Here is a 22543-nt window from a genome sequence, read left to right as displayed (position 1 = left end):
GCTGTTCCTTCGATCCAAGGAGCATATAACTAAGACGTTAGGGCTGTAGTGAAAATGCAGGAAGATGATTTTGCTCTATAAACTACAAAATAAGTAATATGATTGCATTGGCTTATCTTGGCCAATGAAGTGAAGCAAAACAAGTTATAATTTTGCAGCTTATTTGTCTGTGAATACAAGCACAGCCAGCATTGTCTTTGGTCCCATATCTAAATATTTTAAACACTATAAACTGACCATTGCCGGTTTATGTTGCCTAGTGAAGAATTGAATAAGAATGAGAGACACGATTTCATTACGCTTTTGATTGTCTATTGTGAATTGAACCTAAGAACAGCTAATTAACACAAAGATTAACAAAATAAAAAATCCCCAGGGTAAGATGCTAAAATTGAACCAGAACTGAAAATTTATGAATCGGTGATTGAAAAAAAAAAATGAGATGGAAAAAGGCTTTAAAGCACGATGGAAGAGAAACATAAAACACAGTTTATACAGTTAACTGCACTGCATATACAGAGGTTCAGTTTTTTTTATATTGAACCATAAAATGGTATAACTTAGTTTTTAGTAAAAATAGTTTAGCTTTTATAGATTAATATAGTATAGATAATCTAGAGTTTAGTATAATTAGGTTGATTATGCTCAGCTCTAGTCACAAATGTGCAAACTACCAATTGGAGAACAAGAACTCACAGCTAAAAGAACATCATTTATCAGTTAGGCTCAACAAAATGCTTCAAATCACATTTGTGTTTTTCGCTCATGAACACCTGAATTTCGGCCATAAACCAAATTCTAAATCACGGCCATCACGTTTATAAATTTTCTTAACAGAAAATACTTCATCCAAGATGTCAATCAGCTATACCACCAATCTACATTAGGATACATAAAATAGCAATGAGACTAGAGCACCTGAATTAAAAGAATAAAGCACACTTTTTGTCTCACCAGTAGCAATCAATAAATAAATACCACCATCTGTGTTTGTTTTAACATTCACTAAAAAATGCGAAGGATGAAGCAACTTCTACAAAGAGCGAGTGACGAATCCCCTCAAAACCATCTTCTCCACCAACTCTTCATGCTTTTTCAACTGTCCAGCGTTTCTGAGCAGCTCCAGAACCGTTCCATAAACTGATAGATTGGGTTTTAGGCATTTTTCTTCAACCATTTCCTTCATTAACTTGTAAGCATTGTTCCAGTGCTTCATTTCACAAAACATCGAAATCAAAATCCGGTAAGTGTTTACATTAGGTTCAACCTGATTCTCGTCCATTTCCTTCTTCATTTTCAGAACCATATCAGTAGATCTTGACTCAGCAAACATCCTCATCAATATATTATAAGTCAACGTATTGGGCTGGCACTTCAGCTCCTTCATTCTAGCATACATCCTGTGCGCACCATTCACATCATGCAACTTAGCTATGCATCCAAAAACACAATTGAAAGTGGATGCATTAGGAGCAACCCCTTTCTTCACCATCAAATTGAGAATCTTCACAGCCTCATCAAGATTCTCATCCCTGCAATGACTCTCAATGATGAAATTGTAGCTAATGGTATCTGCAGGACAACCTAGCCTCTTCATCTGATTGTAAACCTGCAACACCTTCTCAGTCCTCCCAGCCTTAACATGAACCCGCATCAAACTGTTGAAAGTAACAGCATTAGGATCACACCCTGCATCAATCATCTCCGCGAAAACATCATGAGCACGCGTAATTTGCCCACATCGGCACAACGAATCAATCACAATGCTGTAAGTATAAACATTAGGCTTAATCCCAGCCATCTTCATATCATTAAACACCTCTTCAGCCTTAGATATGTTACCAGCACGACACCACCCATAAACCAAACTAGTGTAAACTAAAACATCAGGCTCAAACTTATGCTTGAGACTCTCAAAAAACGATTGAGCCTCATTTGCCCTTCTTTTTTTACACAAGCTACTAATCACAATTGAAAACGCAACCTTATCGGGAGTGCAGCCATAGTCCTCCATGCGGTTGAAAGCGTGCACAGCCTCCGCAGGTAATCCAGCCCTCACATAGCGGCGGACGAGAGCAGAGAACGTGTGAGCGCTGATTTCGACGCCACGAGTCTTCATAAGGTCGATCACGTGCCACGCGAGGTCGAAATGTCTCAGCTTTCCGGCGAGGTCGAGCATCTCGTTGTAGGGCTCTGGCGAGGGGGGAAATCCGTCAAGGGCAGTGGCCCAGTTGAAGAACGCGAGGGATTGGAGGAAGGGGATTCCGTGGCGGACTGCGCCGCATTTCTCGATGACGTGGCGGGCGACGGCGGGGGAGAGCGTGTGAGCGGCGGAGAGCGCGGAGAAGTCAAGGGAGAGGTCGGGGATGGTAAGATTGGGTGCAGGGGGAGGGGCATTGGGATTTGGCGTGGGGTGTTTGCGGTGGTGTTCTTTGATGGCGGCGTGGAGTTTGTCTGCTAAGGTGGTTTCCTCGGAGGATAGGTTTGGAATTTGGGATGTGTCGTTCGAATAAGGTTGGAGAAGAGGTTCGGGAAGCGAAGCCGAAGAACAGTGTTGCTTGAAAGTGCAGGGTAGGAGAGGTGAGAGGGAGTGGCGCAACCGTGGACATGATTTGATAGAAGCCATGGTTAAGTTATTCAGAATTTAGGTTCACTAAACTAAGGCTTTATTGTTACGGGCGCTAATCTGAAGAAGAAGAAGAAGAAGAAGAAAATAGTTATGGACAGAGTCAACACAATGTTCAGATTGGGCTAGGTTATGCACCCTTCTTATTTAAAATAAAATTTAGGTATAATAGCTTTTTGTTTTGATTTTTCTCATAATTATTTAACATACTGATATATAGACTCCACATTTATTTTATAAGTTATCTTTTAAATAATTTTTAAAGTTAAAATTACTATATTATTAATATTATCTTTTTAAGTAATGGTTTGTTTAAAATCTAATCGCTTTTACATTCATTTTGACATGTCATTAAAAAAAGTAAAAACTTTATTATCAATATATTTGTAATGTTTTTTTTTTGGATATTATTGATTTATTATTTATAATTTGATCCTGAATTTCTTTATCATGTTAACTAGTGAAAATTGTTCAGTACTTTTTGATGATAAAAAATAATAAGATTATCATCGTCGTAATCGTATTCGTAATCATAATTATTATTATTACGAAATTAAAATAATGTAGGTAATTTTTATTTATTTTGCAGTTAGTTTTATGATTAAAAAATCATTTAAGTTTACAAAAATAATTTCTCAAAAGATAAAGTTGATAAATATTTATTTTAATTTTAAACAAAATATTTATTTAAAAGACAGATTAAAAATGTGGAACAAAAAGATGAATCCTTTTTGTATACACAAGTAAATTATATTTTTAATATATACTATTTATAAATAAAATTTCTACAAAATTTAAAGATATGAAATTTTACGATATTAATTTAAATAATTAATTCAATTTATAGCTTCAATTTTCAATTCTTATTAACAAATAATTTTATCATTATTAAATAATATAAAATATTATTACCTTTTAATCACAAAAGTTCATTATAAATAAATATTTTTCCAAAGGACCATACTAAAAATTGCAATAATTTTAATAAATTTATGGAGTTAATGTACAATGTATAAAACTGATTTAGAATATGCTTCTTAATAAAATATCACAGTACGTTATAAATTTATTTTTTTAATTGAGTTAATATAATTCTTCTGGTCAATCATAACAATATTTCATTAATACATAGCATAAATAAGTAATAATATACCTCACAGGTTAATTAAAATATTGATTGAATATGTTCTATTAAAACATATAGATATATTTACCAATATGTTAATTATGTATTTAATTTTCAAATTTTAAAGTGAATTATATATTTTGTATCAATTTCATCCCATGATTTAGAACCAATGTATTTTATTAATTATTTAATGTTATTATCATCGAAGTCATTTACTCATTCATAAAATCTGAAATAAAATTAGTANAAAGTTTACACTATGACAAAATGTTGGAGACTAAAAATCATTATTAACTCCTTTAACAATCATTATTCATTTAATGAAAATTTGTTCACTCATTAACTTTATTTATTTTTTAAATAACAGACATTCATAACAACAATGGCAAATAAAAAAAATACAAATTTACAAGTTTAAGTAATTTGTATTAAGTTTGTAACAAAGAAATTGATTATTTTGTTGAATGTTTTTATTTTTATTTAAATGTTTTATTCCAGCGATTATTACTTTCATCTTTTAACATTTAACTAGTCAATTAACTTGATCTTCCTTTTTATTCTTTTTGAGCAGGAGAAAAACTAAATTAAAAAAATCAGAATAATAAAACTTAAAAAACTTATAAACCTATATTAAATTATGTATAACTTTTACAATAAAGACAGTGTTAATTAATGTAGTTAAACTTATATTAAATGGTCATATAACTTTTACAATAAAGAGTGTTAATTAATGTCATTCACTCCAGCGTTATCTTTTAAATTAATTTTTCTGTGGCAGCTTACTAAAACGAAAAACCTACAACACGCCAATATCATGATAGGTCAACAAACTTTCTGCATCTGGAATTTACATTTTAAAATTTATTTATAAAGATAGAAGACGCGGTTGTTATTTCGCGTGTAAGGAATAACTGCTGGAGTCAACCAAACCGTGACAACATTCTGAGGACTAGTTTGTTTAAGTAGGACTGAGTAAATCCTACATTCATTGTTAGGGTTTCGGAAGAGATTCCGTTCACCGGCATTGCAAGCAGATGGCGAAGGGAAAGCATGCGCATACCCGTGCACAGGGGAAGAAGTGGTCAACATTTTCACTATTTTTGTGGATGTTTTTCTTCCTCACTCTTATCCTTGTCGTGCTCTTTGTTCTCGGCATTGTTTATATTCCGACTACCGATGACGATTTTCCAACCGCGGATCTAGCAGCCTTCAGGCGCAAGACCTCTCAAAGGTGATATAACTGTAAATTCATTCTGCTCCTTTTGATTTCGTTTTAGATGAACATGTGTTTAATAGTAATTGTTGCGCGGTGAAAGTTTGGAGGAAAAACCGGAGCAGTGGACTGAAATTCTCTCCTGGGAGCCGAGAGCGTTTATCTATCACAATTTTCTGGTCAGTTTTCGTCATCTACTTATGGATCTGCCACTTCTTGTTTTTTAATTTATACTTTCTGGACAGCTAGAATTGCGCTTATTTAAGTATTTTAAACTTTTGTCGATGCGAGACAGCGTTTTTAGTTAATTTTTTGTTGAACCGGTGAGATTGCGAATCTTAATTTTCCTTCAATGTTTTCCTGGATTATCAAATTGTTCAAGCATATATTAGAGGACTAAGTCTATGACAGTGCGTCCGTATCAACTATTTTGGAAAATTCACGTGTTCCAATTCTTAGGTCGTTTTTTTTTTGGTTGAACAGTTGAGATTGTGAATAGTTAGTTCCTTCAATGTTTTTCTGGATGATCAAATTGTTCAAGCATAGATTAGAGTTCTAAGTCTGTGATGCTGCGTCCGTATCAACTATAAAAGAAAATTGAGGTGTTTCAATTCTTAGGTCGTTTTTTTTTTGTTGAACCGTTGAGATTGCGAATATTTCGTTCTGTCAACGTTTTCTGGGTGATCAAATTGTTTAAGTATAGAATAGAGTGCTAAATCTATGATGCTGCGTCTGTGTCAACTATCAAGGAAAATTGTGGTATTCCAATTGAAATCTTTACAATTATTGGTTAGGGTCAGGAACGACTGAGTTATGAGTGAAATCTTCTGTGTAGTTTGGGATAAAAGAAAATTCTGGTGTTCGTGTGTAATGTTCAGATTTTTGGTTAACTCAAACTTGCTGAATGACTTACGGTTTACTGAGAGATTTTGTTTTACTGCTGTAAATTCTTGCAGTTGCAAACTGCTGAAATTTATATTTTATGCAAATGTTAACTTTACTTATCATTTGAAGCAGTCGAAAGAAGAATGTGAGTACTTGATTGAACTTGCCAAACCTTACATGGTAAAGTCAAGTGTTGTTGATAGCAAGACTGGGAAGAGTACAGAAAGCAGGTTTGATCTTTTGTGCTGTGTTTTTAATGGATCCAATAATTGTGGGTTTCATTTTTGTACACTTTTTTGAGAGTCTAGTTGCAATGAATTAATCTAGGTATGGCCTGCCTGTAGGGTTCGAACTAGTTCAGGAATGTTTCTGAAGAGAGGACGGGACAAAGTTGTTCAAGATATAGAGAAAAGAATTGCTGACTATACCTTCATACCTGTAGGTATGAGTTTTATCTCTTTCCTTTTATTTGTTAATTTGAATTCATTAGCTGGATATGTTGCTTAGCCATACAAAAGGTATTGGTATACCAATTACTCGCATTTCAGGGTAAGTAGAACTATAGCGTTTTACATAAAAGCTCTTGAAATTATGCATCTACCATTAAACCTGAAAATCATAATTATCTTAAGGTGAGTTTTCTTGTTATCTGGCATTTTGGCCTGTTTACTCTTCCCCCCATTCAGAATGGGAATTAAGATTAGGATTCAATAGAATTTATGAAGTGGGGATGTTGGAGTTAGTTACAAAGTAGTTACAGAATTAGTTTGGTGAAATAGAGGGAAGAGCAAGGGCATCACTTTAATAGTTATAGTGATAGAAGGAGATCTATAAGGACTTGTTGGCATTTAGAAACAGAGTTTTTTTTTTTTTTTAGAAAGTGAAAATACTTGGAGGATAATTCTCCTCTTTTCATTGTTGTCATTCAATATGTAACAACTGAAGCATTATTTCTCTTTGTTTCCTTTTCCTTATTCACATCTTTCTCTAAATTCCCATGTTCTGTTTATAGGTCCCTAAATTATTGTAGCAATAAGAATAAAGTTTCTAAGAGTGAAACTAGGAGGATATTTCTTCTTTTGAAGAATTTATTTAATGCCTTTGATGGTTGTTGTGGAAAAGCGTAATAATATTGTGCGAAAAGGAAATTGTTCTGTATATACGGGGATGGAGATCATAACCATAGTATTTTTTAATGTCATGATAATGTTGTCTCAGTACGTTTATTTTTGTTATAATCAGAGATTCATGACTTGGGGAGGTCCATGGGGCAAATGAAAACACAGGAGGTCCTGGCAGGGTTTGGACACAGGACTCCGATGAACCTATGCCTTGCTGGACTAAGGCCCACTGTGTTTTAATACATTATGCATATGTCTTTGTCAAAACATTTTATGTTTGTTAATAACATTTCCAATCCGTGGGCATGATTTGACTATTTATTTTTTCTCATTTACTATTGCTTAAATTTAACGTATTCAGAAAATGGAGAAGGACTTCAAATTCTTCATTACGAAGTAGGGCAAAAATACGAGCCTCACTATGATTACTTCCTTGATGAGTTCAACACTAAGAATGGAGGCCAACGTATTGCCACAGTTCTTATGTACCTGTAAGCTGTCATTGTCTTTGCAAATTATGTTCTTGCCTGTGGTTTCTAATGGATTTTAGATTGAAACATGATGGTTCCCTTCGTTTTTTTTTTCTGCTTCATCTGCAGTTCAGATGTTGAAGAAGGTGGTGAGACTGTATTTCCTGCAGCAACTGCAAATTTTAGCTCTGTGCCATGGTGGAATGATTTATCCCAATGTGCAAGAAAGGGTCTGTCCGTGAAACCAAAAAGGGGTGACGCTCTGCTATTTTGGAGCATGAGGCCTGATGCCTCATTAGATCCATCTAGTTTACATGGTTAGACACTGTTCATAATTACAGATTGTTACTATATAGCGCGTTAAGTTCTTATTTATCCATATTTTACCACATTCAATTATGAGCCAATTTTCTACATTTAGGCTCTGCTTGGTGTATGCATTTGCTGTGCGGATTCTTCTGCACGCTTGCTCTATTTCAGGCCTCTGAGAAAATTATAATGAATATGTTATGTATGAACCATATGTTGAGAATATTCTTGTCATCTCATTCCATAATTTTTCTTGCCACTCGGGGAAATTAAAAGCCACACGACACATTGTTATATTCTCACAATTTCTTTTGGTTCCAGGAAGGCAATGACTAGTCAATTAATTTAAATTTTATCATTGCTTCCAGGTGGTTGTCCTGTAATTAAAGGAAATAAATGGTCTTCGACAAAGTGGATGCATCTCCATGAGTACAAGGTTTAAGCCATCGTCTTTGCAGGTACTTCTAGACACCAATTATGAACGTATTCTTCTCTTGTAAATAGTCACATATAAGATAACTTTCTGATGAAAATTCGCCTCCCCCCTTTTTCTAGACCGGACTTCCCGATTATATATAAATAATATATTTGCTTTGTACCAAAAATAGTCCAAGGAAGGTCAGCCTTTGTTTCTCCAAAAACAATTTTTTTCCTTGTTTGCAAGCACATCTCATCGTATATAGGAATGTTCAGATACTAAACACTGTAGCACCTACCTTACTGTGGTTGTTGGATCATTGAACCTCCTCAGTTGACACATTTACTGAGCACCTGATGGTTTTATATTTGCAGGATTAATGTGGTATACTGAGTATTTCAACGCTTTTTTGGACTGGAGAAACACAGGGTCAATGCATTCATATTAACCTCTTATACCTGGTGATGTTTTCCTTTGCTCAGGTGCGCCAGTTTTCTTCACATGTAGAATACAATCATTTGCTTTTTCTTTCCCCATGGGTAGATAATTTGGCGCTGCCGAGGGAAAAAAGAGTGCTTATGGTTAATGATTCGAGTTACAATTTTTATAGTCTTAATAGAGTTTTCGAAGGGAAGATGTCTCTAGGAAGAGCCTCACTAGGGAGTGATGTGTTGAATACAAGTAGAGATAATTTTGTAATTTAACATAGTGAAAGGATAGTACATTGGTCATAGAGAAGATTTTGAGAATGTGATGTGTTTCAAAGAATAAAAAAAACACATTTGGAGAAGAAACAAATTTTAGTCTGTAAAAAAGTTTATTTTTCCTGCAGTATTGGCGTAATTTTTATTATGTGTTGTTTCTTCGTTTAAGTTGTTCGTCATCAAGTCACCATGATATAGTCAATGTCATTTATTAATATGACTATTGTGTTGCACAATTATTCATTATAGTTGTGCATATGTAAAATCACATTCACATATTTAATCGTCATAGAATTGATTTATTGCCAATTTTATTTTAAGCTATTGCTAAATTATAGGGTGACATAGTTAAATTTTATTACAGAAACTTTAGATGCTTTTTGAGTTAGAACTGGGTATCTGGGCAAAGGCTCGCGGACTACCCATGTAACCCGCAAGCCTTTTAAGCTAAAAAATGAATGCGGGTTTTTAAAATATGGTTTGCATTATCAGTGTTAAATGAGTTTTACCCGTAGAGTCCGTGGTTACCCGCCGCATCCAGGAAAAAAGATGTCTGACACTACAATCCAATACATTAGGTTTTTAATTGTGTTGTTAGAGATGGTTTCACCAACAAAAAACATCGATTCGCATTCAACTTCCAATTATATTTTAAATAGTTTTTCTGGGACTGCCCTCAATTTAAAGCCCTAACTCACCTTCTGCATATGCTACTTTGATTCTGACAGAAAACATTTCTTGTCTCAATACAAAAATTAAGGCAATTTTTATTTGCATGTGGTATAGTAGATATAATGGACAAATTTTAAGAGAGTGAAAAATTGGAAGAACCTAAAACATCATGGATGAATTGAAATGTGATTGATGAATGCATATCATATTGTTATGGGTTGTCTTGGAATTATCTTATATTTTATTATGTAATTTAATATTTAATGTACTTTATATTTGAATTTAAAATTTTCTATTTTAATTTAATGAACACTTAAAATGTGTTTGAAGTATATTAAAAATATTTTTAACTACAATTTTTGGGTTGCAGGTAAGCTTGCATGTCATTTTTCCTAAGTATGGATTATTGTGATAAACTCGAGCGCATACATGAGATTCTTATCAGTGAAAAAAGGTGTAAGGACGACAACCTGAAATGAATATCTCAAAAATTAAGGAATAATATTGATTTTAAATAAATATATATTTACAGGTACTATCTAATTTATTAAGATATTTTTAATATACTTGACACTCTTTTAAAAATTATATAAGTATATATAGTTTACTATTATTTAATGTTGAAAAGGACAAAATGTGTATCTTTTAATATTATACTTTTTTTTACATCATATTTTCTCATTTTTAGATTTTTTATAAAATTATTTAATAAATACATAGGTGGGTTTTACGAGTATATTCAATGCATAAAATACATAAGGATAACATATATAGTTGAAATTTCACTTTGAGATGGAAATGATTATGATTTTATTTTGGAGTCAAGAAAGATCCTATTCCATTACTATTTATAATTGGAAAATTGTACAAATTCATTTACTTAAATTTATTTCCTTAATTGCAGGAATTTCGTAATTTTTTTTTAGTTTCTATAATATTTTCAAGACTCTTACTGTATTACGTAACTTTTAAAAATTGCATAAAAACAATCTTAAATTAAATGAATAAAACGAATTAATCGATCTTATTTTGATCTGATCTAGTGTTTTGTAAAAATAAAAAAAAATGAAACGGAGTATTTGTTATGATAATTTAATTAATTTTACAACTTATTTAATTATCGTAATTAAAAAATTATTATCTTTATAAAATAAATTATTGTTATAATTAATAATTGAATTTAATTTAGAACTGTTACAAATTTAAATTATAGTATCACCATTCATTTTTATCATTCAACTAATACAATTTTAAAAAAATTAATCTTTTAAAATTATTTATTTTAATTTTTAATTTTGGAAAAATACTAACCCTTCAGCCAAACGGGGAACATGCAACCTATTTTGTTAACTTAAATATTTCAAACTTACATAAAAACTAATATTATATATATGAACTAGACGTACAAAACTTACTTAAACAGACTAATTAAATAGATTTTATCATTTCAGACAGAAAAGCAAGAACGATGTGGTCCCCTTTAAATTTTACTAAAATGATACGATTTTAAAAAATTAAAGAAATGGATAGAAATTCAGAAGAGTGACTTAAAAAATTATGGAAAAAAAAATTGCAGTCATGTCAATAAGGAGCAATTTATAGTTATCTTTAGAAAAAAGAAAGTTGTGGTTTCCCAATTTGTCAGAAAAAAAAGAAAAACTTTTTCATAACTATCTTGAGTTCACTCGTGGATTAGATGATTTATCCTTTTACTACAAATAAATCTATTATTTGATAATAATACAAATTAGGTAATTGCACAATCTTTTAAATTGTCTAGGCTATTATACAAAGAAAAAGAATCATTTTTTTAGATCACTTTTGGATTGTATGGTTTTTTATCCTTTACTAAATAAAGATAAACTAATTATTTAAAATAATATAACTTGGGTAACCACACAACCTCTTAACTTAAAAATAACTGCAAATCTTCAATGATTCCAAAATTGGTATAGCTCGCTCACGACGATACGATGTTAACAGAGATAGTTGTAGAATGCTGGGGGTTACATCGTATATGACCATGATGGAAACAGGCAATGAATGGTTTAATAATGGCAGTTACAATATGAACAATAAAAAAAATAAACAAAAATGGTGGTAATGACAGGGGTTAGGGATTGTATCAACAACAATTATTGTAACGAAGATGGACTATCAAGAGAGGATGAGGGAGATCAATTATCCTATCTTGTTACATTCAAGACAAAAAATACACCACCAATATGATATTGATACATTAAAACAATTGATTATAATAAAATAGAATATCATTATGTATCACAACTAACATCAAACTAACCAAATGAGACAGAGGCAAATGTAACTTAACTGAAATGTTAAGGTGAATGTGTAGTCAAATTAAAAAGGCAAAATACAAAATGATTATATACAAGAAAAGGTTAGCATCACTGCTTGAGTAAAGCTGACAAAATCAGTTAAGATGATTTTCACTTTACAAACAAGGCCTTAAAGAGACTCTCCAATAATAATAAAAAAAAAAAATAGGTAGCATGATTGTTTGTCATCTGAATAGGTGGAGAGGAACCAAAAACGACATTGGAGGAAATTGCTAAAGGAGATCTCTAACTAAATAATATTTCGTTTTTAACAATGTCAAATGTTTAGTTCATGAAGCTGACATCACCTACGGAAATATGACTTATGTTTTTCCGCAAGGGCTTCTAAAGTAGGAAAACAAAGAAAAGAGATTATTTTTTCTATAAGTTAAAATTTAAAAAAACTATACGAGAAAGTTTATACATAACCTTTATAAGTTATTATGGAGTTGTTCGTTTAAATAGATCATTGACTTTGTTGTTGTCTAGTCTCTCTTATTTTATTATCTTTGAACAACTTAGAAAAATGAAAAGTCAAATAAAAAATAAAGAGCGAAAAATGATAAAAGAACAACTAGTATTATGTAAATGCAGAATGATGCACACAGATGTAGACTTTTACTAATCCAATAATAGTCTACGATATGAAAAAAATAATAGCGAAGTAATTTGACAAGTCGAAGCTGCTTACAAAACATGAATGCAGTGCCCTCGTCAAAAATTTGAACGCTTTGAGAAAGAAACATTCTCACTACCAATTTTACGAAGCTGGCTCAAAATCTCATCGAAGTCTACAGGGGGTTCACATGAAAAGTGCACCTGCTCCCCTGTATGGGGATGCTGAAACCTACAAAAACAAAGGATTAACCGCAAAACCTTAACAAGTTTGTTATGAAAAGAGATGAGAAGCAAGGTTTAACACGTTAATAGGCTTCTATCGTCTCACCCGAGTGTCAAAGCATGAAGGCAAGGCCTATCTAGCCTAGAAACCATTTGTACAATTTTTCCATGCAAACTGATGGGAGTTCGGGGCCTTAGTAGTGACAAGACCATGCTTTTTGTCCCTCCATACACCTCATCACCGAGTAAAGGAACTCCCAAATACTTAGCATGAGCACGGATCTACAAAAGTAAATATGGATCGTTTTGGGAGGTAAATTGTTAGCAAGTTCTAGTGGAATAATATTCTTCAAAATATCAAATGCAATTACAGATTTTTCTTCAAAATATTGGTATCTATTATTCGTATACAACTGTGTAAATATATAGGGTGTCCTTGGATTTCAGTTGGAACGTTCAAATCCACTTCCAGTTTACTTTTGTGCCAACATGTTTGACACAATTTTTTCAAATCCAGTTAAAGGTAAAATTCACCTTAAACTCTAATTGATTTGAAAGCTAAAGTGAACTGCTTTCCTTCAAACTCAACTGAAGTTAATTTCTTAACTGAAATATAAAGGCAGTTTTTGTAAAAGGAAGAAAGAAAGGACAGCAAAGCTCGACTTAAAGTTCCACCAGCAAAATCAGCTAATAAGATGTGAAATACCCTGTGCAGACAGCTCTCAGATCTCCCAAACTGTCACTTAAAAGGGAATTATGCAAACCTTCCATTAAGACTATGCGAAACAGATAAATGGCCATCCAAAAAGAAATTACAATTCCAAATCACCAAATGCAGTACAAAGTAATACTAGAATCATAAATATTTTCAGTCCAGTTTACTAAAAAAACAAACTCTCCTTTATTGTTTTCTCCAGTTTAAAAGATAAATTCCCATGCGGAAGATTCATGTATTTTAGATGATGGCATGCAGTGTCTCTACATCTTCAAACTTTAAAAGTTGACCAAAAGCTGTTTGGGCAAACACATGGGTTAAACCTAGGTAAACTAGTATGTAGTATACGAGCTCACCATCAAGAGAAAATATGTAATTTACCCATGCATCATTTCTCCGAAGTTATGGGTCATTAAGTACCTGATGAGTGCGTCCAGTTTCCAACTTCCACTCAACCAATGAACAACTTCCCCCAGCAAGTATCTCAATTACTCTGTACCTGATATATGGTAAATAATAAATTTTAGATGAACACATGCTCCTGGTGTAGGACTAGCTATAATAAAACCTTAAATATACCTGTTCTCAAGGGCATCTTGCCACTTAATGGATCACACAAAGTGAAATACTAAATGATTTTAGTTTTGATTGATACACAAGTTGAACTAATTGCCGAGATCGTGTGAATTAAATAATAAAAAATTAATTCCGTGTCATGTAAATATTTGAAGTATTTTATGTAAATTTATATTGATATATTCCAAATTTCACAAAAGTCGAATATGATCAGAAGCAACTAATATAGTTCACATTAATTAGCAAATAACCAAAATATTAAGTGTATCAGGACCATAAATCACCTACTAGCAGCATGACGGGCATTTCTAGAATTGGCTGGTCCAGCTACAGCAGTCATACGCAATCGGTTATTACGATCACGGCCAACTGGAACCTCAACTCGCCCAGAAACCGGAGTGGGTACCCCAGCGGTAAGACTAACATAAACCCTCTTGATGGTGCGTTGCTTAAATTGCTCAGATAATTTCATATGTGAATGCTCATCCTGCAAATCATACAAATGTTTAAACGAATAAACAAAACTTCGTTTCCTTGCTAAAATAGGGTGCTAATGCAAGGTTTTAAGAAAGTCCAAGAAACACCTTTGCAACAACAAGTAACCCACTTGTGCCTTTGTCCAATCTGTGTACAATCCCTGGTCGAATTGATGACATAGACAATATAGAATGTGATCCTTCATAAGAACTTGTCATGGAGCCATAGCTATTAACCTCGTCATCAGAATCTTCTGTATCTGAAAGAGATTCGTCTTTAGAAAATTCAACATTTGGAAGATTGAAATGGTGAAGAATGCCATTGACAAGCGTCCCCGATGTATTTCCAGGAGCTGGATGCACAACCTAGGTAGTAGACCAAATAATGAAATTGGCAATTTCAGTATTAGCTGCTAATAATAATGCCTTGTGAATGTTTACATGATTAGAAATTGGAGATAAAAGGATAGATAACTTCACAAATCTTACAAGTCAGGTTCGGAATTACCATGTGTGCAGGTTTATCTATTACTAGAACATGCTCATCTTCATAAACTATATCCAAAGGTATATTCTCTGGCACAGCCCTCAACTTCTGCAACTCCGCAATTGTGCATTTGATCTGATCCCCAGCTTTGACGTTGAAAGAAGCCTGCTCAAACATTAATTAAAAAATGTAACTTAATCTGTATAGTTCAAAACAGTTAAAAGTGTGAAGACTGGACAATGATTAAACCTATCAAGGGATAATGAAGGAATCCAGCTATTTCAAATGAAAAAAAAAAAAAATTATGATCTCTTAATTAAGAATTGTAATCCCCGCAACTCACCAAAGCAATAAGCACATTGCTCTGGTTGATGCGTTGATTTCTGAAATTACCAAACAAATACCAGTGTCAAATATACAGTCAAGGGCGTGTTTTTGTGAATCATCTAGGAATGAATAAATCATTTTTTCCATTTTAACTGTCATGTGGAACATATCAATCATTTATTAAATCCTTTTGTCAACAGATTCGGAAAAGGCTGTCGTTAGACTCTGAATATTTGATCCAACATCTTAATGAAGATGGTAAACAAATTTGGATTCAGAGGATAACCGTAAAAAATATTCATAACGGATAGGAAAATAATCTTCTAAATGGATTTGTCTCTTGGTATGAAATGAGTATTTCCAACAAAATATTAAGGAAATGGATTTCTGAGTACTTAAATACCCAGATTGATTATTTAATAGTTTATTAGTATAAAATTATAAAAGAATTCCATACTTATGCAACAATAGAAATAAGCTGAATACTGGTCAGATTCTAAGAGATTGTACACTTCCCATTTTAAAACACTAAATCCTATTGTGGTAATTATGTTGCCCAATGTTCTTCGTCTTCATCTAGTTGCAGAAGTAGTCAGTCATTTTTCAATCCAGCACAATGTTAAATTTTGATTTAATAGTACGTCTTAGTTAATTTTATTATTAACATAGCCATTCTATTTTATTAGTTTGTCAAAAATAGAGTACATTAAAAGGAAAATATATTTCATCTAACTAACAACAGTCAGGTAATGAGTGTGAATATAGGCATACTAATATGCATAGGTACAAGGATGGACACTGAAGTTTCTACGTTTGCTGATCTGGATTCACGAACGGCTCTGTCCTAAAGAAGGGATTGTAGTATAGTACCTAGTCCAAGCTCTACTAATTGTGATCCCAACGTAAGAGTCCTGAGTAATGGTGATTCCTTAAACTCTCCGATCGCAGCAAAGAAAACCAGCATTACAGATTAAGTTTCAATTTCGAATAAGGAAGCGCCTCCAATATCTAAAACCTGGGAAACGGAATATTCTGTAAAATTTAAGCACTGCACATTTTCTATTCAAGAATAAACCACGCATAAACAGGATATCTTCCACAGCAGAAATATGCAGATTTAAATCGTTGCACAAATTGTCACAAATCAACATTGAAACTCTTTTTAAGAAAAACCAAAAACAGATCCGAGTTGGTCATCCACAGGTAATTGCAGTTTTTCTCAGTACTGTACAAAACGAACGTTACAACAGGTTCAGAATCTAGTGCATGAACGCGACTCTGAGATTACCTTATCAACGACACGACCATTAACATGAACGAGTCCCGATTTGATACTTGATTGAACGCGTGCTCTACTAATGCCGTTGATGCGGGAAGAGATCCAACTATCGAGTCTTAGTTTTGCAGATCCTATTGTGCTATCGACAGCCTCCTCCAACCGCACACCGGAGAAGTTCAATTTTCTATCTCCATCGGAGTCTGAGTGGCCGGTTAAACCAGAACCAGCGCTCGCTGTGGTAGAACGAAATTTATAGCTCGTAGCATAGAGAAAGAGTGAAGAAGAAGGTAAGGTACGAAACTGGAAATGGAACGCTGTGGATGTTGAAACGCGGCAACATCCACATGAGTGAAACGATAGCATCTCTATTCGATCAATCTCGGTCACTTTTCAGTTGCAGGGTGGGATAAAAAATGTGACGGAAAAGTTGAAACGACGACGTGTAAGTAGTGTTGGGCCAGAGTCCATAAGAAGAAAAGGAGGCGGAACACTTGTGGACTGTTGCGCATAAGTAAGGACGCGACGGCCCACTTTCAATTAAGTATTCCTGAAAATAAAAATAGAATTATGTTTGAGTAAAGACAGTTAATATTTCCTAATATTTACAAAAATAAAAAATTATTTATTAATATTTTTCGGATTAGAAAAACTGTGGTAATAAAACTTCAAACCTGTCAATAATGCATATATTTATAAATAAATAAAAAATAAATAATTATTAAATACTACTCTCTCCGAATATAATTAAATAAAATTAATCCTTAAAGTCATTTAACTTAATGAATTTTACAATCCAAATAAAATCATTAGACGGTGCTTTGGATTGATATACAAAAATACAATAAAAGTAATTAAAAATTCTCCATATTTTTGAAAAAAAAAATGGAAGAATCATATATTAGAAAATGTAATTTTAGTTTTAAAAATAAAGAAAACGTAAAAGCACCTTCTAATGCTATGAAGAACAATAGTTGATGACGTCTTGATCATTTAAGAACAAGGAATGGCCATTTTTCCGACAGAAAATCAAACTTCAAACCTAAATACAGATCACGTCAGTTTCCACACTCATTCTCGATGGTAGTATCTCCTTTATCTTTTATCAATATTGTCATTCTTTTCAGCCACATATCTTCCCAACAAGAACAAAAGCACCCATAGAGCTATATAAACGAATCTAATTAATTCTAAAGGCCATTATTCCAGTCCCCACCCTGCTGCGGATTAGGATATATATATTTATATNTNTNTATATATATATATATATATATATATATATATATATATATATATATATATATATATATATATATNTATATNTATATANNNNANNNAANTTTTCACCATCTTGGCCGCAAACAAGAACATTCAATTAATAGGAACAGCAAGTTAATTAGTTATTAACACACTGTTATGACGGTCGACTGTTCTGACGCATTTGGGGTGCACTTCATAACCACATTGGAGACACTGGTAGGCCCAACTAGACCCTTGTTCATCGCACACACAGCAGATAAAGGGACCTCCACCGTTCCCATCAGACACCAAATTCAGGTCATGCCGATGACCTTCGTGATAAACCAGTGCCGGAAGATCCTTCGCCTCTTCCTCAAGCTTCTTTTCCAGCTCTTCCACTTTGGCGTTCGTGAAAGGGTACGCGTTCTCTTGGTACAAGTTTATCAAGCTCCTACCATGCACTGTTATTGTTTTACCATCAGGACCTACGATCACCAACCATGGAATCCCTTGCACGTTGAAGTGTCGAACGAGGTTCTTCGTCTCGGAATCACCGAAAGGCAAGGCTAACCAAGGCATGCTGCTGTAGTATGACTCGAAGGATGCTCTGTCACGGTCGCTGGATACCAGCACAACTTCGAAGTCTTCCTCTCCCTTCTCTGCTAGCTCCTGCTTAATCTTCTCGTAAACGGAAATCAGTTTCGGAGTGAACTTCGCGCATGGCACGCACCACTCGGCGGAGAAGTAGAGTGCAATTGTTTTACCCACTAGAGAAGCGACAGGTACCTGTTTACAGAAGCAACACCCGTCACACGGAACAGGGAAAGGAACAGGAACAGGAACAGGATCTCTGCATGCACTTCAAACAACAAAACTTCGTCCACGTGCAACACATTGATAAATATTAATTTTCATACAATTAAAATCGATTAAAACAAAATTTTCTATAAAAATATATATTATAATTAAAAGTCATGAACACTATATTACAATATAGAAATTTTATTTAGACTTTAAATTATGTTACATAATTATTTCAAGTTTCTTTGCTTGAAATTCAACTTTCAAGCTTGCGATAAGAAGATGAAGTACAAAAGGTGGAAAACAGTGGCATGCATGCAAGGTGTCGGTGGTAGAGAGTGTTACCTGTTTAAATCCAGAGTGAGTGTGACTCAGAACATAGTCTCTATGCTGGTTTGACAGCAAATTCAGGAGGGTCTGGTTTTCACGCTTCACTTTGTCTTCCTTTCGCAGCTGCTCCAACCTCTCGTTAGAGAACGGGTAAGCTTCGGCTCCGTAACGGTAAATAAGTTCAACCCCATCGCGAACTGTTCCCTCATCTTTACCATCCTCTGGTTGCAACAAAATCAAGCACGGAATGCCTTCCACCTCATACTTTCTGGTCAACCATTTCTTCGTTTCCAAATCAGAGAACGGTATCGCTAACCATGGCATGTTTCCATAGAAGCTACCGAAAGCATCCAAGTCTTCGTCAGAGGACACATACACAATCTCAAACTGAGCGAAACGGCTTTTCAACTCCTCGTAGATTGCAACTAGGGCTTGGGTGAATACGCGGCATGGTGGGTACCAATTCGCACCGAATAATAGACCCACTACTTTCCCTTCAAGATCACTCACCTTCACCTGCGTATAAGATGCACCGTTTCCAACAACCTCAACTTAACCAAACACTGACTATCAATACGTAAGAGCTTCATCTTTTCACTTAACTTTCTTAAAAAAATTATCTAACTTAATAGGTTCTTTTATATTCACATAAAAAAAAATTAAAAATATAAAAGACACTAATATATAATAGATCGTATATTTATTTAAATATACGAATATATCAGACTTGAAAAATCTCAAATATCGATCATATCTCAAGTTTATATTATCAGAAAAAAATATTTTTCCAAGAAAAAATAAAACTTCATACAATCAAATAGTGTTTTAAAGAACTTCAGTTTAACATGACGAGAAAAAGCTTGCACGAAAATTCTAAAGAAAGAAACAAGGCATCACGTGATACGTGTTCGTACGTGTCGCTGGCATAACATAGTCTAAGACCATGCCGGACAACGTACGGCTACCTTCCAGCGATGACCATGTGTCTGGTCTGCAAGGTGTCAATTTACTATGGGGGAAATGGGAAACGAAGATAAATGAATATATATAATATATCTTACAAGGGAAAGGATAAGAACGCATTTCTCTTAACACATTCCTCAATGTACCATCTGTCATACTCTGTAAAGTTCGCACTTAATTGACATGTTTTTATGAAAACATAAATGCGACATTTTATCTCAATAAGAATTCAGAGATTTATACGAAAGCAAGTTGAAATGAAACACCGACAAAGGAGTACCGAGTACACGATGATATATAAAAGCAAAGCTACATAACAACAGAAAGAGAATCCAGTGCTATCCGAAATGTGAAAGAGACGGGCCACCGAAATGGCCCAGTGTTTTATTTTGTAGGGGGTAATGGGCCACGTGTAGCCTAATAGCTAGGACAACGCTACAGGAAATGTTTAGCTGACACATGTCCTTCGATTCAATCCTTGGTCCTCCATCACACACTGATAAGGACTACAAATATTGGACATGTGTACCTCGTGAATGCTTTTCATCTATCATCCAACCAATCGACCAACTCCATGGCCAACAAGAATATCATCACCATTCATTTTTAATTCCATTTCCCACTCTTAAAATAACCAAATTTGGGTTCAACGATCACCAGGTGTCTAAATAATTCCATTTCCTACCTTTCTACAAAAATCTAAAGAAAATAATTATCTTTGTATAGTCTGATTGAGTAATATTAATTTTACTCTCAATAAACTTCTAAACAAGTTTTATATTTATCATTTTATCCTTCTTTTTCTTTTTTCAAAGTTAACTTTTAGTATAAAGAAACATTTTCGTTCCCGGTTTCTTAGTTGACCAACTTCAAAGACAGTCAACCTTAAAATTTAAACAACAGTTTTTTAACCGATTGACTGTAGTAAAGGAAGAGTAGTTTACTCAAGCAACCGTTTTTTATGACCCACTTATAATTATGTACAACGCTCCATTGACGGTGCCCTTTACTTTACGATTAAAGAAGAGTTGTGTAAAAAGAAATTGGCTTCATATCTCAATTTCTTTTGCACTTCGTGTAAACAATACCCTTTTTACACATAATCCATTCTCTCTTTCGTAGAGTATATTACTTATAAAGATGCAATAACTCAGTGAAATCGTAAGCTTAGTTTGTTGGGGATGGTTTCATGAACTTAAAGAGTAAGAACTTGACCACTATGGTACTGTTCAAAGCAAGTAGAGATAAGCCGCATTAGACGGCACAAAAGGACTTTCTTCTCTCAGCTTATTCTTTATTAATCGTTTATTTGGGCGGGTAAAGAACTCCGACGGGTCGGGTTCTTACATCCCCTTAATGGTTCTCAAGTAATAAAGGTCATTGGAAATGGATTTACCCATCCGATTCATATTTAAAGAAGAAGAAATATACGAACATACTGCATGCAAGAATACAGCTAAACAGAGCTAGTTTTTTCAATTTGAGAAGTTGCGTCCTTTAAATAAGACTAATATGATAATTGTTTTTAAACCCTAGAACATGATTTCTATGGAGGAAGATTAATTAGCACTGCGACAACTAGGTCCAAATCCGTTCATATTTTTGGGTTGCCAATGTTCTAAGTTATGATATATAACAGATAAACATATAAATAGATAAATCCAGAAACATCTTACCTGTTCAAAACTCTGCAAGAAAACAACTGCCACATATATGCTGGGTACAATTGTTTTAAAACACGTGAATGGAGAATTTTTTACAGATATAATAAGTGTAACTAAAAACACATTTTCTTTTTACTAAACGTTTGAACAAGAACACTACGCTCACCCGCCACCAGCATCTGCGGCAGCAACCCACCAACATGTCTTAATTATTTAAATTTAGCAATACCAGAAAACATTGCAAGACTAAATCCTTGCCACCAGAAGCCACAGAGAAGAGCTTGAAATAAAGGAAACTGAAAGAGAAGTAGAGAAGTAGAGAAAGTATGATTTACATAATCATATATTATTACCAAAAATTATTTTCTCGTTATTATTATCCTTAAATTTCTAATGAAATCTTGATATTTTCACCGGCTAAGTACCAAAGTTGGAGGGCCATGATAGCAAGTCTGTGGAAGCGTATAAAGCACAGATATGTTAAATCATATCAAGATCAAGACAATTTGTAAACGACGAAAACTGACCAAGTGAGCTAGGAGCATTCTCTATACTATTTTTTTTTCCTTTATACAAAGAATATGTTATTTATCTTCAGCTATGTTACTGGAAGAAGTCTCTGAATAATTAACTCTGACAAACAAGTGAGATATGAGAGAGATAGAGAACCTGAGCCCCAGTTGGAGAAAGAAGATAATCACGATCTTGGGAAGCAAGCAGATGCGAGAATTTGCCGTTGTGAGAATTATCATTCACCACAGCTTGAGTTTCATCCTTCATCACCGCTCTCATCACTTTCTCTCTCTCTTTTCTTTTTCTTTTTCTTTGTTTTGTACTGTGTAGCAGTCTAGAGATGAAAGCACCGGGAGGAGAGTACGAGCGTTCTCATACACTCGACACTTATATTCATTAGAAATAGAATCATATTCTTTCCACATCATTGCATCCTATGCATCCACAAAT

At 33.8% G+C, this 22543-nt stretch overlaps 4 protein-coding genes across 5 annotated transcripts; 1 reads left to right on the top strand and 3 right to left on the bottom strand.

The window, feature by feature from the left end:
- Nucleotides 1-778: 778 nt before the first annotated feature.
- Nucleotides 779-2748, bottom strand: LOC106759890 (pentatricopeptide repeat-containing protein At1g20300, mitochondrial). Its single transcript, XM_014643270.2, has one exon. It carries the CDS (start codon nucleotides 2624-2626, stop codon nucleotides 1034-1036), a length of 1593 nt encoding a protein of 530 aa, XP_014498756.1. The 5' UTR covers nucleotides 2627-2748; the 3' UTR covers nucleotides 779-1033.
- Nucleotides 2749-4579: 1831 nt separating this feature from the next.
- LOC106762876 (probable prolyl 4-hydroxylase 3) lies at nucleotides 4580-10094 on the top strand. Of its 2 annotated transcripts, XR_001375842.2 has the most exons (9): nucleotides 4580-4986; nucleotides 5072-5147; nucleotides 5986-6083; nucleotides 6198-6295; nucleotides 7336-7465; nucleotides 7574-7761; nucleotides 8122-8211; nucleotides 8546-8653; nucleotides 9918-10094. XR_001375842.2 is itself a non-coding variant. In XM_014646985.2 (8 exons), the coding sequence occupies exons 1-7, from the start codon at nucleotides 4790-4792 to the stop codon at nucleotides 8193-8195; spliced, it is 861 nt and encodes a 286-aa protein (XP_014502471.1). In that variant the 5' UTR covers nucleotides 4580-4789; the 3' UTR covers nucleotides 8196-8211; nucleotides 8546-9092. The 2 variants fall into 2 exon arrangements, 1 of the variants encoding a protein (XP_014502471.1); XM_014646985.2 differs by lacking the exon at nucleotides 9918-10094 and having other exon boundaries at nucleotides 8546-9092.
- Nucleotides 10095-11493: 1399 nt separating this feature from the next.
- On the bottom strand, nucleotides 11494-17905 carry LOC106762805 (RNA pseudouridine synthase 2, chloroplastic). The gene is made up of 8 exons (XM_014646877.2): nucleotides 17533-17905; nucleotides 16596-17133; nucleotides 15002-15145; nucleotides 14602-14859; nucleotides 14302-14504; nucleotides 13862-13940; nucleotides 12833-13008; nucleotides 11494-12733 (listed from the first exon to the last, which is right to left on the bottom strand). Exons 2-8 carry the CDS (start codon nucleotides 16947-16949, stop codon nucleotides 12601-12603), a joined length of 1347 nt encoding a protein of 448 aa, XP_014502363.1. The 5' UTR covers nucleotides 16950-17133; nucleotides 17533-17905; the 3' UTR covers nucleotides 11494-12600.
- Nucleotides 17906-17923: 18 nt separating this feature from the next.
- LOC106762776 (probable nucleoredoxin 2) lies at nucleotides 17924-22543 on the bottom strand. Its single transcript, XM_014646838.2, has 3 exons — nucleotides 22250-22543; nucleotides 18969-19469; nucleotides 17924-18608 (listed from the first exon to the last, which is right to left on the bottom strand). Exons 1-3 carry the CDS (start codon nucleotides 22370-22372, stop codon nucleotides 17976-17978), a joined length of 1257 nt encoding a protein of 418 aa, XP_014502324.1. The 5' UTR covers nucleotides 22373-22543; the 3' UTR covers nucleotides 17924-17975.

The sequence above is a fragment of the Vigna radiata genome, chromosome 5, assembly GCF_000741045.1.
Source record: "Vigna radiata var. radiata cultivar VC1973A chromosome 5, Vradiata_ver6, whole genome shotgun sequence".
NCBI classification, from domain to species: Eukaryota; Viridiplantae; Streptophyta; class Magnoliopsida; order Fabales; family Fabaceae; genus Vigna; species Vigna radiata.
This window is presented reverse-complemented; position numbering and strand designations above follow the sequence as displayed.

Bases quoted from the DNA above. Each gene is read 5' to 3' on its own strand.
- LOC106759890 (XM_014643270.2), bottom strand. From the start codon at position 2,626: ATGGCTTCTATCAAATCATGTCCACGGTTGCGCCACTCCCTCTCACCT.
- LOC106762876 (XM_014646985.2), top strand. From the start codon at position 4,790: ATGGCGAAGGGAAAGCATGCGCATACCCGTGCACAGGGGAAGAAGTGG. The intron at 5,148-5,985 runs GTCAGTTTTCGT...CATTTGAAGCAG, and splicing joins TTATCTATCACAATTTTCTG to TCGAAAGAAGAATGTGAGTA. The intron at 6,084-6,197 runs GTTTGATCTTTT...GCCTGCCTGTAG, and splicing joins GGGAAGAGTACAGAAAGCAG to GGTTCGAACTAGTTCAGGAA.
- LOC106762805 (XM_014646877.2), bottom strand. From the start codon at position 16,949: ATGCTATCGTTTCACTCATGTGGATGTTGCCGCGTTTCAACATCCACA. The intron at 13,941-14,301 runs GTGATTTATGGT...ACCATATATCAG, and splicing joins GCCCGTCATGCTGCTAGTAG to GTACAGAGTAATTGAGATAC. The intron at 12,734-12,832 runs GTGAGACGATAG...TTGTTTTTGTAG, and splicing joins CTTCATGCTTTGACACTCGG to GTTTCAGCATCCCCATACAG.
- LOC106762776 (XM_014646838.2), bottom strand. From the start codon at position 22,372: ATGAGAGCGGTGATGAAGGATGAAACTCAAGCTGTGGTGAATGATAAT. The intron at 19,470-22,249 runs GTTCTCTATCTC...TCTTATACGCAG, and splicing joins TTTCTCCAACTGGGGCTCAG to GTGAAGGTGAGTGATCTTGA. The intron at 18,609-18,968 runs GTAACACTCTCT...TTCTGTAAACAG, and splicing joins CTCACTCTGGATTTAAACAG to GTACCTGTCGCTTCTCTAGT.